This window comes from Mustelus asterias, chromosome 7 (assembly GCF_964213995.1).
Source record: "Mustelus asterias chromosome 7, sMusAst1.hap1.1, whole genome shotgun sequence".
Lineage (NCBI taxonomy): Eukaryota > Metazoa > Chordata > Chondrichthyes > Carcharhiniformes > Triakidae > Mustelus > Mustelus asterias.
In genome coordinates, this window is record NC_135807.1 from 46375939 (window position 1) to 46393035 (window position 17097).

At 43.0% G+C, this 17097-nt stretch overlaps 1 protein-coding gene across 1 annotated transcript in view; it reads right to left on the reverse strand.

Annotated features, from left to right (window-relative positions):
- Positions 1 to 17097, reverse strand: part of necab1 (N-terminal EF-hand calcium binding protein 1) — a 166980-nt gene that overhangs the window by 10706 nt on the left and 139177 nt on the right. The window contains exons 9-11 of the mRNA XM_078215487.1: positions 12647 to 12726; positions 8097 to 8150; positions 705 to 817 (exon numbers count right to left, since the gene is read on the reverse strand). Of these exons, the coding sequence (XP_078071613.1) occupies positions 705 to 817; positions 8097 to 8150; positions 12647 to 12726 (247 nt within the window). The remainder of the gene's footprint in view (positions 1 to 704; positions 818 to 8096; positions 8151 to 12646; positions 12727 to 17097) is intronic.

The window sequence follows — 17097 nt, forward strand, 5'->3', positions numbered from 1 at the left end:
ATGTTCCAACCATCGATTTTAATAAATGGAGAAATCATGGGACATGTGCCTACTGCAGGGGAAAAGCTCCTCATCAATAATTAAATTTTGTCAAATTGTTTGTGAAAGTGAAGCTGACAGAAGAAAAATCCTCACTGCCACATGTGTCTCAAACTCTTCTACTCTTTCAAAGTTCATAGTTATGTTGTTTATTTTTAAAAGAACTCTGATGCAAAACAAGATCAGTGGCAATTGTATCAATGCGTCTCTAAAATAAATTTTAAATAAGCATCTCTATTTGTGCTCTAAAGTTCTTTCAGAGGGCAAAGCCCTGTTTAAGTAAGAAGTTGTTACTTTTTCATAATCCAAAACTGGTGGAGTGTGCATTAAAAAATATATATATATATGAAATGTGTCCGGTCAAATATGGATACAGTATTTTATAAAAATGGTACATTTGAAAACTAAGCTACTGTTGCCCAATTTCTCTTCATCAAAATTAAGTACGAGGCCTTCCTATAACTAGCTGAAAACCAGATGGATGTCAACTCAAAGTGTCACCAGAACTGTTTCACAACTTGTACAAAGAGAAGCCAAGTTTCTTATTGCCTCTTTATTCCATCTACTTCCATTTTTAAGAGGTTGAAAGGATACAGTTCAATATAAACCCTGTAATCAACTTTATAGTATTGCAAAGATGAATTTCACAAAGATCTCATACTTACTGCAAACATCCTGTTTGTGCAGTTGCAGATACCACATACTGCCTCAAAGCTAGACGAAATTCCTCTAGTTCTTCTTCCAGTATAGACATCTGTCGCTGAACAATAAGAATGTGCTGTGGAAAAAATAATTTGCACATTAGGAAATAAACATCTTAAAATCATTACTGTTGATTGGAAATTTAGTCAGTGCCAAGCTATGAAAATTGGCATTATTCAGTTTTTGTTGTGGTATGGCTACTTACCTTTGCTCTTTTTCAGATGGACATTAGTTATAAAAGGTTTCTCTATGTAATTTAACTTAATTCTTATCACAAAGTTGTTGGTTTGGCTTTGACTAGATGAGAATGTTTAGTGCTAGGGCACGAGACATAATATTATTTAGAGATGAAAATTTCATCTCAAAAGAAAATAATCTGATAGAGACTAGTTCTCTTTGCTTGAATCAATTTCCTGTTGTGGTTTACAGTGTATCATTGGTAAAGTGTAGAGGTCTAACCATCATTGGTATAAAAGTTATTATACAGTCTTTTTCACGGCAGCAAACCTTCTGGAAGATGAATTCACAGCTGGTATTTGAAAATTGGGAGAATACCTCTTGTCATACCTTTCACATCAAAGGCCCACCTGATATCGTTTTCAGGTTAGCCTGTAAATGGATGAACAACATGCCTAGCTGCAACTAGCATAAGGCTGGGTAAATACTCTGGACCTATGATAGATGCAGGACCCTGATTGCAAAATTTAAGGACAAATGGGCAGAGCATAAATTGTGCACATTCCAAAGGAACATGGTAAAGTAAAGTAAGCTTCCATGATTGTTTCCCCCACCTGGGATCAGCGAGCTGCAGTAGGATGCTCACAAATTGCTGGCCACATGGGATTCAAGTGTCATGCTTGGATGGATGGATGGGTGGAATGATCGCATCAGTGATTTCATGCCAATTTTGGGTGGAAGTTGATTTTTTCCCCAATTACATACCGTTGGCCCACCTTTATAACATAACAAAAATATCCACGAATGATAACTAATAAAAATCATTTATCACACTTTGCCAGTCATTGCATATTCTTTAGATATTCATTGTGTATCCCATCTTTTATTTTTATCTAAATTTAGCATATCTCACTGCAGGTCCTGATATATTTATATGCTTATATTAGGCGTATATCAGTAGTACCTTGCTCATTTCAACAATTGCTTCCAAAATGGTTTCTGTCAAGTCTTTTAAACACTCCCTGCAAGTGCCTGGGGCAAATATGCAAATTTTAAATTTGTGGCATTGGAGGACAAAGGTCAGTCCTGTGGACAGTAGTGCCAATTGATCAGAATTGTAGAACTGTCACATCTAACTGAGTGAATGGGATTCTATTGCACCATGGACAAATTCTGAAATTCAGATTTAGATAGATTCATTCAGGTGCATTTTTAAAAATGTTAATGAAAACTGTAATCTCGCATTTTTTACACAATCCCAAAGGTGGATTACAATCTTGCCCATGAACTGGATTCATTGAATAATGCCTTTCTTCAGCCCTTGGGGGCGATCTTACCAAAACAATTCTAAGTCCAGAATGAGCATTTCGGCAAGGCCACCAGTCAAATGATGTGCACTTTGTTTAAATTTAAGACCTTAGTTTCAAAATGAACTATATCACTTTCAAACTTAATGTAAATTTCTATCATATGGTCACTATTTTCTAAAGGTTCCTTTACAGCAAGATTATTAATGAACACTTTCTTTTTAATATTAAATCTAAAATAGTTGGATCTCTAGTTGGTTCTTCAACATATTGCTCTTGAAATCCATCCCATATATAGGCAACCTCAGAATCTTATATGTTTCAATAAGATCATCTCTCATTTCTCTAAACGCCAATGAGTATAGGCCAAACCTGCTTGACCTTCCTAATCAGGCAACTCTTTCATCCCAGGAATCAACCTAACAAACTTCTCTGAACTGCCTCCAATGCGAGCATATCCCTCCAGTTCTCTAGTATGGCATCACCAATGCACTGTACAGTTGTAGCAAGACTTCCCTACTTTTAAACTCCATCCCCCCTTACAATGTAAGCCAACATGGTATTTTCCTCCCTAATTACTCACTGTAGCTAACATTTTGTGATTCATCTATGAGGACGCTCATCACCCTGTGCTGCAGTATTCTGCAGTCTCTCTCCATTTAATATTCTGTTTTTTCTATTCTTTCCATCAAAGTGTTTCCCTACTCAGCATAACTGTATCCCTTTGCAGAATTTGTGTCCTCCTCAGAACTTGCTTTCCTACCTATTCTTGTATCATTGGGACATTTGGCTGTAATACACTCTGTTCCTCCATCCAAGTCATTTATTTAAATAGTAAATATTTGTGGCCCCAGCACTGATCCCTGTGGCACTCTGCCAGTTACAGATTAACTTGAAAATGCCCCATTTATCCTGACTCTTTGTTTCCTGATGTGGAGATGCCGGCGTTGGACTGGGGTCTTTCTCTGTTTCCTGCCAGTTAGACAATCTTCTTCTGATATGGACTACATGGATTTTAACAAAATTTTTCACAATGTCTCACATGGCAGAGTGGTTAGAAAATTAAAAGCTCATGGTACTCAAGGAAAAGTGGCAAGTTGGATCCAAAATTGTCTCAGTGGAAGGAAGCAAATAGCAATAGCGTTCCTGGTGCTTTTGCAACTCAAAGACTATTTCCAGTGGAGTTCCTTAGGACTCAGTACTGGATGTCCAGCTGTTCATGGTATATATCAATGGTTTAGAATAAAATGAAGAGGACATGATTAAGATGTTTGCAGATAATACCAGAATTAGCTGTGCGGCTGCTAGTGAGGAAGAAATCTGTAGAATGCAAAAATGTATCAATGGATGGGCAGGTGGGCAGAAAAGTGACAAAAGGGAAGTACAAGGCAATGCATTTGGGAGGATAATCAAGGCAAGGGAATACTTAATAAATGGCAGGGTTCTGAGAAGTGTGAAGAAACAGGAATAAAAACAGAAAACTTTGGAAATACTGAACAGATCAGGCAGCATCCATGGAGAGAAACAGTTAATATTTTGGGTCAATGATGAATCTTCATCATAACTTATGGAGGTGGGAAGATAGCAAGATCTTCACCCATCTTCACCCTTCCATCTGATTAAATATTCCCCCCACCCATGACCAAAGCCACCATGGGGGAGTTAAAAATTATATTCAATGAATCTGAAAGACAAGCATCTTGTTCAGATTAAGCAAACTACACAATGAGATGCAACTCTTCAAGTTCTGCAGGAAACGATGATGAAAGAATGACCATCAAGTAGGTGTTGTTGTAAGAGAGCATTAGGCATACAGAGACGAAATAGTCACCCAAGATGGTATCCTGTACAAAGGGACTAAGATAATTATCCCTACTGAGATGAGAAAAGAGTTGCTGAATGCCTCATTATGTGAACCATCAAGGAATTGAGTCTAGCCTGCAGCAGGCAAAAGGAAGCGTTCTATTAGTCAAACATGAACAATGAGATTAAGGAACATGTCGGCTAGTTCAGTGCATGTAATGAATATCAAGCTAAGCAAGCTAAAGAGCCCCTCAATGTATGACATTCCAGACAGACCAGAGATGAGTTTGGTGTAGACCCCTTCACTCTCACTGGAATTGGTTATCTTGTCACAGTTGATTACTATTTAAACTACTGGGAGTTAGACCAACTGGTGTCAAGGACTACCAATGAGAACGTGGAATACTTTAAAGCAGGCTTCAATTGTCAAAGAACAAAGAACAATACAGCACAGGAACAGGCCCTTCGGCCCTCCAAGCCCGTGCCGCTCCCTGGTCCAAACTAGACCATTCTTTTGTATCCCTCCATTCCCACTCCGTTCATATGGCTATCTAGATAAGTCTTAAACGTTCCCAGTGTGTCCGCCTCCACCACCTTGCCTGGCAGCGCATTCCAGGCCCCCACCACCCTCTGTGTAAAATATGTCCTTCTGATATCTGTGTTAAACCTCCCCCACTTCACCTTGAACCTATGACCCCTTGTGAACGTCACCACCGACCTGGGGAAAAGCTTCCCACCGTTCACCCTATCTATGCCTTTCATAATTTTATACACCTCTATTAAGTCTCCCCTCATCCTCCGTCTTTCCAGGGAGAACAACCCCAGTTTACCCAATCTCTCCTCATAACTATGCCCCTCCATACCAGGCAACATCCTGGTAAACCTCCTCTGTACTCTCTCCAAAGCCTCCACGTCCTTCTGGTAGTGTGGCGACCAGAACTGGACGCAGTATTCCAAATGCGGCCGAACCAACGTTCTATACATCTGCAACATCAGACCCCAACTTTTATACTCTATGCCCCGTCCTATAAAGGCAAGCATGCCATATGCCTTCTTCACCACCTTCTCCACCTGTGACGTCACCTTCAAGGGTCTGTGGACTTGCACACCCAGGTCCCTCTGCGTATCTACACCCTTTATGGTTCTGCCATTTATCGTATAGCTCCCAATGTCATGGCGCTCCCAACATTATTGCATTATTGAAATGAAATAATGGCCCTCAATTCATGAGTAAAGAGTTCAGACACTTAATGACTGATGGAGAAATAAAACACTATACATCATCTCCACACTATCTCCTGACAAATGGAAAAAATTGGATCATTAAAAAAATGGACCAGATCCAACATAGATGTGTACAAGGCAAGCTCAAAGTGGAGAAACATATCTACTAAAGAGATGGAAAGTAATCCATGACTAATTCACATCACACTCAGACTACTCTTCCAACAGCTAAAAATCTACTGAAGCCAGAAGCAGTGTGACAAGATCAAAATGAAACAACAGAAAACCTAATTTGATGAAGCTTCTAAATTATTGCCAGAACTGAGGGGCAGAGAGCCAGCAGAGTACAAACATGCAATGCATTCACTTGGCAACCTGGGGATTATGTAGAGAAGTTGTCACCTTGACTGTACATGGTGAAGGTGAATAATCAGATCAATCGATGCAAGCACAGAGATCTATGTGAAACTGGAGTAGCTGTTTCTTCTCAGCAGGCAGCTTATGAGGCAGATCTTATTTTGCTAACTGTGCAAGGAACTGAACAGCCATCAGTCCCAGAGGCCAAACATTCCCCAACAAATGCAACAGATCAGCAGCAACATTTACCACCATATTGCTGAATAAAAGAGAAATGCTATTGAAGTTTTTTGTCCTACACGGACCAGGACAGATGCAAGAATGCTAAATTTCAAAAGGAACAACAATTTATACTGCATGAGATTGGTTTTTGATTGGTTGAAAGTTGGCTTTGATTAGTCAAGAAGTTGCCATGGTGAATGCACCAGGGAGGTATTAACCAAGTGTGTAAGGCTATTCTGTGTAACTCACAGCCTCCTCATGTGACCGAGATTCCATAGATTCATAGAATCCTTACAGTGCCAAAAGAAGCCATTTGGCCCATCGAGTCAGCACCGACTCTCCAAAAGAGCATCTCACCCAGGCCCCCACCCACCCTATCCCTGTAAACCATGGCTAATGTACCTAACCTTTGGACACTAAGGGGCAATTTAGTATGGCCAATGCACTGACCTAAAATACTTTGGGCTGTGGGAGGAAACGGGAGGGCCCAGAGGAAATCCACTGATGCTTTTTTTTGTTCACAAAAGGTGCAAAGTCTGGACACATTTGCTTTGCCTGCAGAGGACAAGTACCCGAATATGAAGATATGCAGCTTCTAGCAAGTGTAAGTGAGCATATTGCAAGCCCAACTGATAATCCTAAATTGGTTGTTAGTGTAATTCTTAGCACCCTTGATATTGCTAGAAGCTGCATTGATTCATATGCAGGGATCTGTGCTCTGCAGGCAAAATGAATATTTTTCGAACAAACAAAAACATGGGGAACAATAGCTCCTAGGTACAATTGCCATGGCAATGCCTCAACCAATCAGAGCTGAGTTGCTGATCAATTAGATTCCCTTTCCTCGTACAGTATAAATTCCTGTCCTGATGAGTGAAAGAGATAATGTCTCTTTTTTTGAGCAATATTCAAGACTTGTACTGCCAAGCAACTATTTAATTAGCACGATTCACCACTGCAACAACATTCCCCAGACAAACAATGATATCTCAGGAGTAAATAGAGACCAGATGAATAGCCAACAACAGCACAAGGCTTTAAGAAGACCTGAAAGCTATAAAGATTATGGCCCAGGTTTTTGGGGAGTCATGGAGACACAATGCCTTATCGAAAATAGCGCAGGAATCTTGGATCCAGAATTTGCACTCTCATTTCTGATGAAAGGCGAAAGAAGGTAGCATATGATTCACACATGGGGAAAACCCAAACGCAAAGCCATTTGAATTCAGTGCTAAGTTCAAACAGACCATGTTTTTTGCTGGAGTGTGAGGTCCGTTTCACACAGTGTGTGACTTATGGTTTTTAAGAGTAGACGGGAATGAACAGTTAAGGTCATAGAACTGTCAAGTTATTTAAATCCCCAGAGCTTTAAATTTTGAATAGAAAACAGCCAGTTGAGAGTCAAAAAAGAATTTATAAACCTCTATTAAGTCTCCCCTCAGCCTCCTCCGCTCCAGAGAGAACAGCCCTCGCTCCCTCAACCTTTCCTCATAAGATCTACCCTCCAAACCAGGCAGCATCCTGGTAAATCTCCTCTGCACTCTTTCCAGCGCTTCCACATCCTTCTTATAGTGAGGTGACCAGAACTGCACACAATATTCCAAATGTGGTCTCACCAAGGTAATGATGAAGGGGATAGATAGAGTGAACGTTCAAAGACTATTTCCTTGGGTGGATGGAGCTATTACAAGGGGGCATAACTATAGGGTTCATGGTGGGAAATATAGGAAGGATATCAGAGGTAGGTTCTTTACGCAGAGAGTGGTTGGGGTGTGGAATGGACTGCCTGCAGTGATAGTGGAGTCAGACACTTTAGGAACATTTAAGCGGTTATGGGATAGGCACATGGAGCACACCAGGATGATAGGGAGTGGGATAGCTTGATCTTGGTTTCAGATAAAGCTCGGCACAACATCGTGGGCCGAAGGGCCTGTTCTGTGCTGTACTGTTCTATGTTCTATATGTTCTATGCCTACAATTATATAGTTTGATTTCAGTTTGCATATCATTACGTAGTTTGGCTGCTTCACTAATGGGTGCGTAGACCTAGTCTCGCATCAAACTCCACCCAGTTAGCTGATTAGTGTACAATGGCTCAGTGGTCCAAACTTATCCTGGGGAAATTTATGTAAAAATTCTAGGATGATAAACTTGTGGGCTGGGCTGGATCTCTTGATTGCTTCCTTCTTTCCAAAGAGGGTCATAAAATAATTTTCATTCTGTTAGTGACTGAAGTGATTTTTAAGTAATTTGAGGCTGACTTACAGATTTGGCATTTCCCTCCAATATTTCTTCTTCCAGCGGTTCAAGCTTCAAATCCTACAAAACAAAAATAATAATTTTTTAAAAAGGGCCAGTAAGAAGATCCGGACAAGAAAGGAAGTTGCAGACTCTAACCCCTTAATTTCCTGGAACACACTCCTTAACTTTTTTAAACTTTGTTAACTTTTATGAGCATAGCTGCCTGCTGACTGGGTACATCTCTTTTAAAGCCTGGCCTCCTGTGATCTTGATACCTGGCCTCCTCAGCCAAGGACAACCATCTCTGCCCTCTCTGGAGACAGTTGTTTCCTCATTGTTGCCTCTAAACCCAGTTGTGATGAAAGGGCATCAGCTTGAAGTGTTGACTGTTCTCCACAGATGCCGCTTGACATTGCGTTTTCCAGCATTTTTGCTTTTATCATTGTGATTCAGTCCGGGTTCAGTCGGAACCACTTGGCACTGGATCTCATTACAGTATGATTTGGCCTCAAACATCTGTTATACATGCTTCATTGAAGTATGGGCAAAAGTTGAATTTTTTGTTGTGAGGTAACACTGATGATCAGGTGCTGCTTCATTGTCAAGGACTGAGTGGGGCACCAAGGCGCTTTAGTAAAATTGAATTCAAGTGATCAGGACAATTTCTTTCTCGGCTGGAGTCATATCTCAGAGCACCAAAATGAGTACTGTGGTTGTTGAACGCTTGAATCATTGTTCCTCAGGCGTGCTAAAACCCAACTATAATCCCCTGCTTCATCAACGGCCTTTTCTCCGGCATAAGGTTAAAAATGGGGTTATTCACTGATGATTGTACAGTGTTCAGCTTATTTTACAATTCCTCATAACAAAGCAATGCACGTCTGCATAAAGCTTCTTTACTACTCACATGGCACAATCCAGCAAGGAGTGCGATGGAATAGTCTCCATTGGCTGGATGATTAGCTGCAAAAATGCCCAAAGGAGCTCAATGCCACCAGGGCAAAAATATCACTTGATCAACATCTTACTTTTGGAGGAATCTGATGATAATTAATTCATATTCCAGCAAAGTTTAAATTACTGATTATTTTGATAAAACATCATTTTTTTCAATGTTAACAAAAGAATCCACAGGTTCTGTCAAACAGAAATGTTGTCCAACAAGTAAAAATGAGCAGGCAAGGATTTGTATCTTCAATTTGAGATTTAAAAATTTAATCTCCAGTTCAGCTTTAAAGTACTGATGGATAAAGATAAGTGTCGTCCTCAAGTTAAGGTGCTAAATTGGGGAAAGGCTAATTACAATAATATTAGGCAGGAACTAAAGAATGTAGATTGGGGACAGATCCTTGAGGCCAAATCAACATCTAGCATGTGGGAGACTTTCAAGTGTAAGTTGATAGAAATTCAGGACTGGCACAGCCCTATAAGTATGGCAAGTTTTGGGAACCTTGGATAACGAGAGATACTGTGAGCCGAGTCAAAGAGAAAAAAGGAAGCACTTGCCAAAGCTAAGAGGCTCGGAACACACAAAGCAAGTGTGGAATACAAGGAAAGTAGAAAGAAACTTAAACAAGGAATAAGGAGGGTTAAAAGGGGTCATGAAAAGTCATTGGCCAGCAGGATTAAGGAAAATTCCAAGGCTTTTTATACATATATAAAGAGCAAGAGGGTAGCCAGGGAGAGGGTTGGCCCATTCAAGGACAGGGGAGGGGATCTATGCATGGAGCCAGAGGAAATGGGCGAGGTATTCAATGAGTACTTTGCATCAGTATTCACCAAAGAGAAGGACTTGGTGGATGATGAGTCTGGGGAAGGGTGTGTAGATAGCTTGAGTCATGTTCAGATCAAATAGGAGAAGGTATTGGAGTTCTTGAGAAACATTAAGGTAGACAAGTCCCCTGGGCCTGATGGGATATATCCTAGAATACTGAAAGAAGCAAGGGAGGAAATTGCTGGGGTCTTGAGAGGAATCTTTGTATCCTCACTGGCAACAGGGGAAGTCCCAGAGAATTGGAGAATAGCCAATGTTGTTCCTTTGTTTAAGAAGGGGAGCAAGAATAATCCAGGTAATTACAGGCTGGTGAACCTTACGTCAGTGGTAGGGAAGTTATTGGAGAGGATTCTTCGAGACAGGATTTACTCCCACTTGGAAATAAGTGGACATATTAGTAGACAGCATGGTTTTGTGAAGGGGAGGTCGTGCCTCACCAACTGATCGAGTGTTTTGAGGAAGTGACTCTATGATTGATGAGGGTAGGGCAGTGGATGTTGTCTACATGGACTTCAGTAAGGCCTTTGACAAGGTCCCTCATGGGAGACTGGTGCAGAAGGTGAAGTCTCATGGGATCAGAAGTGAACAGGGAAGGTGGATACAGAACTGGCTCAGTCATTGAAGACAGAAGGTAGCAGTGGACGGGATGCATTTCTGAATGGAGCGCTGTGACAAGTGGCATTCCTCTGGGATCAGTGCTGGGATCTTTGCTGTTTGTACTATATATATATATATAAATGATTTGGAGGAAAATGTAACTGGTTTGATTAGTAAGTTTGCAGATGACACAAAGGTTGGTGGATTTGCAGATAGTGATGAGGAGCATCAGCAGGATATAGATTAGTTGGAGACTTGGGTGGAGAGATGGCAGATGGAGTTTTATCCAGACAAATGCGAGGTAATGCATTTTGGAAGGTCTAATACAGATAGGAAATATACAGTAAATGGCAGAACCCTTAAGAGGGATCTAGGTACATAGGTCACTGAAAATAGCAATGCAGGTGGAGAAGGTAGTCAAGAAGGCATACGGCATGCTTGCCTTCATTGGCCGGGGCATTGAGTTTAAAAATTGACAAGTCATGTTGCAGCTTTATAGAACCTTAGTTAGGCTGCACTTGGAATATAGTGTTCAATTCTGGTCGCCACACTACCAGAAGGATGTGGAGGTTTTGGAGAGGGTACAGAAAAGATTTACCAGGATGTTGCCTGGTATGGAGGGCATTAGCTATGAAGAGAAGTTGGAGAAACTTGGTTTGTTCTCACTGGAACGACGTAGGTTGAGGGGCGACCTGATCGAAGTCTACAAGATTATGAGTGGCATGGACAAAGTGGATAGTCAGAAGCTTTTTCCCAGGGTGGAAGAGTCAATTACTAGGGGGCATAGGTTTAAGGTGCAAGAGGCAAGGTTTAGAGGAGATGTACGAGGCAAGTTGGTTTTTTTTTTACACAGAGGGTGGTGGGTGCCTGGAACTCGCTGCCGGGGGAGTTAGTGGAAGCAGATACGATAGTGACTTTTAAGGGGCGTCTTGACAAATACATGAATAGGGTGGGAATGGAGGGATATGGTCCCCGGAAGGGCAGGAGGCTTTAGTTCAGTCAGGCAACATGGTTAGTGCAGGCTAGGAGGGCCGAAGGGCCTGTTCTTGTGCTGCAATTCTCTTTGTTCACTTAAAAATATTTGAGAAAACAGCCTGAAAAATTTTGCTCAAATGATGCTAATAACTCTCTTTAACTGTTCTAGGAACAAAATATCTAGATGAAGGTTTGACCCTCACTTTAAATGAAACCTTCAAGTTAAAATTTTAATGCATTAAATTTTTCTCAACAAGTAAATTTAATAATATTACTGCTAGATATGTAACTTTGCCAAGATTTTACATTGTTATTGAAAATTTCAGGATTCCAATAATAATAAGTCAAAAAGATTTGTTTTTATTTAGTTAGTTTACTTTGTTAGCATTTTGCTCTTCCAACAAACAAATGCGAGTGAAATTTAACTGATAAGTTTGAATGTTACACAACCTGCTGAAAGAACATTTTGATAGGGAGTAAATTTTATAATCACTCAATTAACTGCAACAAGTTAAAGTAAATGCAAAACTTAGATAGCACACATTTAGAAATTTTTAAAAAAACACTTGGAAAACATGAGCCAATCAGAAGTAAATAGAAGAATAGGTACAAAATATTAAGCAGGACGTTGGGGCTTTGGAGAGAGTACAGAGGAGGTTTACCAGGTAGTTGCCTGGTATGGAGGGGCATAGTTATGAGGAGAGATTGGGTAAACTGGGGTTGTTCTCCCTGGAAAGACGGAGGTTGAGGGGAGACTTAATAGAGGTGTATAAAATTATGAAAGGCATAGATAGGGTGAACGGTGGGAAGCTTTTCCCCAGATCGGTGGTGACGTTCACGAGGGGTCATAGGTTCAAGGTGAAGGGGGGGAGGTTTAACACAGATATCAGAAGGACATATTTTACACAGAGGGTGGTGGGGGCCTGGAATGCGCTGCCAGGCAAGGTGGTGGAGGCGGACACACTGGGAACGTTTAAGACTTATCTAGATAGCCATATGAACGGAGTGGGAATGGAGGGATACAAAAGAATGGTCTAGTTTGGACCAGGGAGCGGCACGGGCTTGGAGGGCCGAAGGGCCTGTTCCTGTGCTGTATTGTTCTTTGTTCTTTGTATATAATTGTTAATTGGTAAATGTGATCAGGATTGATTTATTTTGGTTTTATGATACATTTGCTTTTGTAAACTCTCTCTTTTATGGACTGTGCCCATTTTAAATAAAAGCGTACCTTCTTTTCCAGGCGATCAATTAGTTTCTGGAGTCTATTTATCTGGGTCATCCACTGGTTGTCCTCATCTATGTGGATACCTTCAGAAATCAAAAGAAGAGAAAAAAATTCGACATGAATTTAATATGGTGCATACAACTTTTGTGGTGGGAAATAAAATCACCAAATTTTCCTTTTGAAGATTATTGGCAGAAGCTTTGAGATATTTACCTGAATGGTAATAGTAACTGGTAGATTTAAATATTTTCCCACTGGTGTTCATTCCGGTACTATGCAATTGCAACAGAAAGGGCAGAGTAGCATATCTAAGGATGGGTTTGCAAAACTGCTCATGTGTCTCTTGCTTTTCTATTATTCATACCCAAGGAAGAGGTCAACCTTAATTGTGATGCAATACTTTCAGTTTTTGTGTTCCTTAAACATAGAATCCATAGAATGGTTGCAGCACAGGCCATTCAGCCTGTCATGTCTGTGCTGGCTCTCTGTAAGAGCAACTCACCTTGTCCCACACCCCTGCCTTTTCCCTGTAGCCCATGCAAATTTTTCTCTTCAAATAATTTTTGAAAATCACAATTGAATCTGTCTTCACCTTACTCTCAGATAGTGCACCCTAAATCATAACTATACATGGAAACAGACAAAGAAAATAGAAGTAGGAAGAGACCATTCGGCCCTTTGAGCCTGCACTGCCATTTATTATGATCATGGCTAATTATCCCGCCTTCCTCCCACTTCCCTTGATCCCTTTAGCCCCAAGAGCTATATTTAAATTCCTTCTTGAAATCATAGAATGTTTTGTCCTCAATTACTTTGTGGTAGTGAATTCCACAGATTCACCACTCTCTGGGTGAAGAAATTTCTCCTCACCTCAGTCCTAAAAGGTTTACCCCTTATTCTCAAACTATGACCCCTAGTTCTGGACTCCCCCACCATCGGGAACATTCTTTCTGAATCTACGCTATCTGATCCTGTTAGAATATTACAAGTTTCTATGAGATCCCCTCTCACTTTTCTAACCTCCAATGAATATAATCCTAACCGACTTAGTCTCACCTGCCATCCCAGGAATCAGCCAAGAAAACCTTCACTGACTCCCTCCAAAGCAAGGTAATCCTTCCTCACTGCACACAATACTCCAGATCTGATCTCACCAAAGCCCTATACAATTGCAGTAAAACATGCTTATTCTTATACTCAAATCCATTTGCCATGAAGGTCAACGTGCCATTTGTCTTCTTTACTGTCTGTTGTCCCTGCGCAGCCTTTCAGCAACTAATGCATGAGGAAACCAAAGTCTTGCTGAGTATCTACCTCACTCAATTTACACCCATTCAAATAATAATCTGCCTTCCTATTTTTAGTACTGAAGTGGATAACCTCACATTTATCCATATTATACTGCATCTGCCATGCATATGCCCACTCACTCGCAATGTAACAAAGGTTTTTTCTCATGCCAACATTGATCTCTCTTACTCTGTCTTCTATATTCAGATTCCATTCAAACAAATGGCTAAAGTATTTAAATAAGTTAACTATTTACCTAGATTCTCTGCAATTGGAAGCAGTATGCAATGGCCAATGTTGAATTGACCACCTGTATCCTGGCCAGTCTTTCTTTGCATTAAAGTAAAAAATCTGAGAGCAGCCAAATGATTATCTCTTCCTTTTTGGTGTGAATTTTCTCAATCTTTCCTGAGCCCAACCTATCCCTAAGACAGAAAAGATGAACTCGAGAGCTCCCTGAACTTACATTCCCATTCTTTGGCTCTGTGGTGCAGCATATATCTCCTCATGTGGTTCAATGTCAAATTTTGTTTAATAAGGCACTTGTGAAGTGCTTTTCCTGTGTTAAAGCTTCTACATCAGTAAAAGTTGATGTTATTATTCATTGACTTCCATCTGTCACTCTTTAGTCTATTCCCCCATTTTATCAATAGGAGTGATCTTATCTGCTGCACACGCCACGCTCCCACTGCAGCGAGGTTGGAGAATTTGGCGACCAGCCAAATCTCCATTCACTGCAGCGGGATGAGAAAATCCTGCTGACGTGAACGATGGTAAGATTCCGGCCAATATCTTTTTGCAATTTCCTTTGGTTTTCTAAGAAATTATCCATACCTGTTGTTTTGCGAACATCTCTGGATTTTAACATTATTCCCCCTGTATCTATATCTAAATTATTATATAAAATGAACTACAGTAACTCCAGAATTCAACCATGTGCTCACTTCTAAACATGCTGATAGGCTACCCTCTGATTTCTCTCTTCTAACCAGTTTTAATCCAGTCTCCCAACTTCATTTTATCTCTTTAGCCATTTAATCTTCCCTAATGATCTCCCAGATATCTGTCAAAGGGCTGGATTTTACAGGGCAGCATGGTTCTCACCACCCTTCCCCCATGAAAAAACTAGGGGAGCCCACCAATGATCCCAATGGCTCCACTTCAACAGTTTAACCCTGGGGCAACATTAATTGCTTTAAGGTGGCTCCTCTACTCTGATCACAAGAGGAGGTTGTGGGGGGCAATTCTCCCCATAAAAATTCTAATGGCCTGATTTTACCAAAACTTCGCGCCCGTTTTCGGGCACGAAATCGCGGTAAAGTTGGGCGTCAGGCCTTTAACGCGATCTGCACCGAATCCGAGCAGATCGCACCTTTACCGACACCCGATTCGGGCGCGGGTCCGGCGCGCGCCCGAATCGGGCGGCCCGATGATTTAAATGCATTTGCATGCATTTAAATCGACTTAATGAACCACGCGCGCCCAACTCTACCGCCAAATCCCACGTTACCGTCTTCTGGCCCGATCCACGTCTGCGCTGTTACTGACCTGCAAAATAAAAGTCCGAAGTCGCCGCTGCAGCCTCCGAAGAGCGGGGTCAGGGACTGCAACGGCTCTCTGACCCAGGTCATCCTCTGGTCGAGGCAGGAGGGGGGTGGGAGGAGGAGAGGGAGTGTGACGACTCATCCCCGGGGTCGGGGGGTGGGAGGGGAGGGGGTGTGACGTCTCATCCCTGGGAGGGGGAGGGGGTGACGTCTCATCCCCTGGGGGGGGGCGAGGGGGGGAGGGGGAGTGGGAGGGGAAAGGGTGTGACATCTCATCCCAGGGGGAGGGGGGGGGTGGAGAGGAGGTGTGACGTCTCATCCTCTGGTCGGGGGCGTTCTGCTGCCTGTCTGCAGCCAATCCCTCCTGGCACCATCACTGGTACACTACCAGCCACAGCCATCTCTCCCGCTCTCTCGCACCTGCAGGGAAGAGTAATCTGTGGCTGGTAGTGTACCAGTGATGGTGCCCGGAGGGATCAGCCGCAGACAGGCAGCGGAACCCCCCCGACCAGAGGATGAGACATCACACCCCCTCCCCTCCCACCCCCCCCAGAGGATGAGACGTCACACCCGCTCCCCTCCCACTGCCCCCCCCCCCCCCCCCCCCCCACCCCGCCCCCGTCAGAGAGCTGCTTTCTGCTTTTTTCTCCCCGCCCGGGTGCACTGTCAGATTTTTTTCAAACAGCGCATGCGCAATTCAGAGCTCCGATCGGTCCGCCAGCGCTAAGCCCCGCTCACAGCGCGGATCAGGCCGGAGCCGGCAAAACGCGTATGGGCGCGCTACAAAGAAGATTCCAGGCGTGGATCTATTTGACGCCCAGATCCGACACTTAGGGGGGAATTTTACCATTTTGAGTCTAAGTGTCGAATTCACGCAAAAACTGGAGTAAATCATGTTGGTTTTTTCAGCGGCAGTTTCAAAATTTGATCTCCCACACTCTAGTGCACTCTGTAGTGCACAGAGTAAATCCTGTTGAAAACCCTGGAGCGGGGCCTATTCCCGCTGGGGAGGCCGACAGCATAACGTCGAGCGGGCCACTGCACATGCGCCAATCTGTCAGCGCCGAGATCGACGCATGCGCAGTGGCCCCACACTGTCAGCCTCCTGATCGCTGGCCAGCCCTGCAACCCCCGCATCACTGGCCGTGTGACCCCTCCCTCCCCATGGTTCAATCGCTGACCCCCTCAGCAGCCCCCAGCCTCGTCCAGCTCTCCCACAGTCCCAACCCCTTGCAGCCCTGGCCCCCCCAGCAGGCTGATCCCTCTCCAACACCGATTGCTCGCCTCCCTACCTCTGTCACTCATTCCTCAGCAGGACCCCCCACCCCACCAATCACCCTCAGAAACCCTGCTCCATTAGGCTCTGTCTCATTAGTCCCCACCCCCTTGGCACTGCCCGATGCCCGGTGGGCAGTGCCAAAGTGCTCCCTGGGCATTGGCACTTTGCCCCTTGGGCAGTGCCGGGGGCCAGGCTGGCAATGTCCAGGGGGCACCCCCTGGCGCCCGACCTTCTGGGGAGCTTCGATTGCCCCCCTTCACTCCAGCAGGGTCGGGCCGCCAGTTCCCCGCGATTGGGCAGCTATAGTAAACACCACTGGCGTGAAACACTCCTCGGAGATT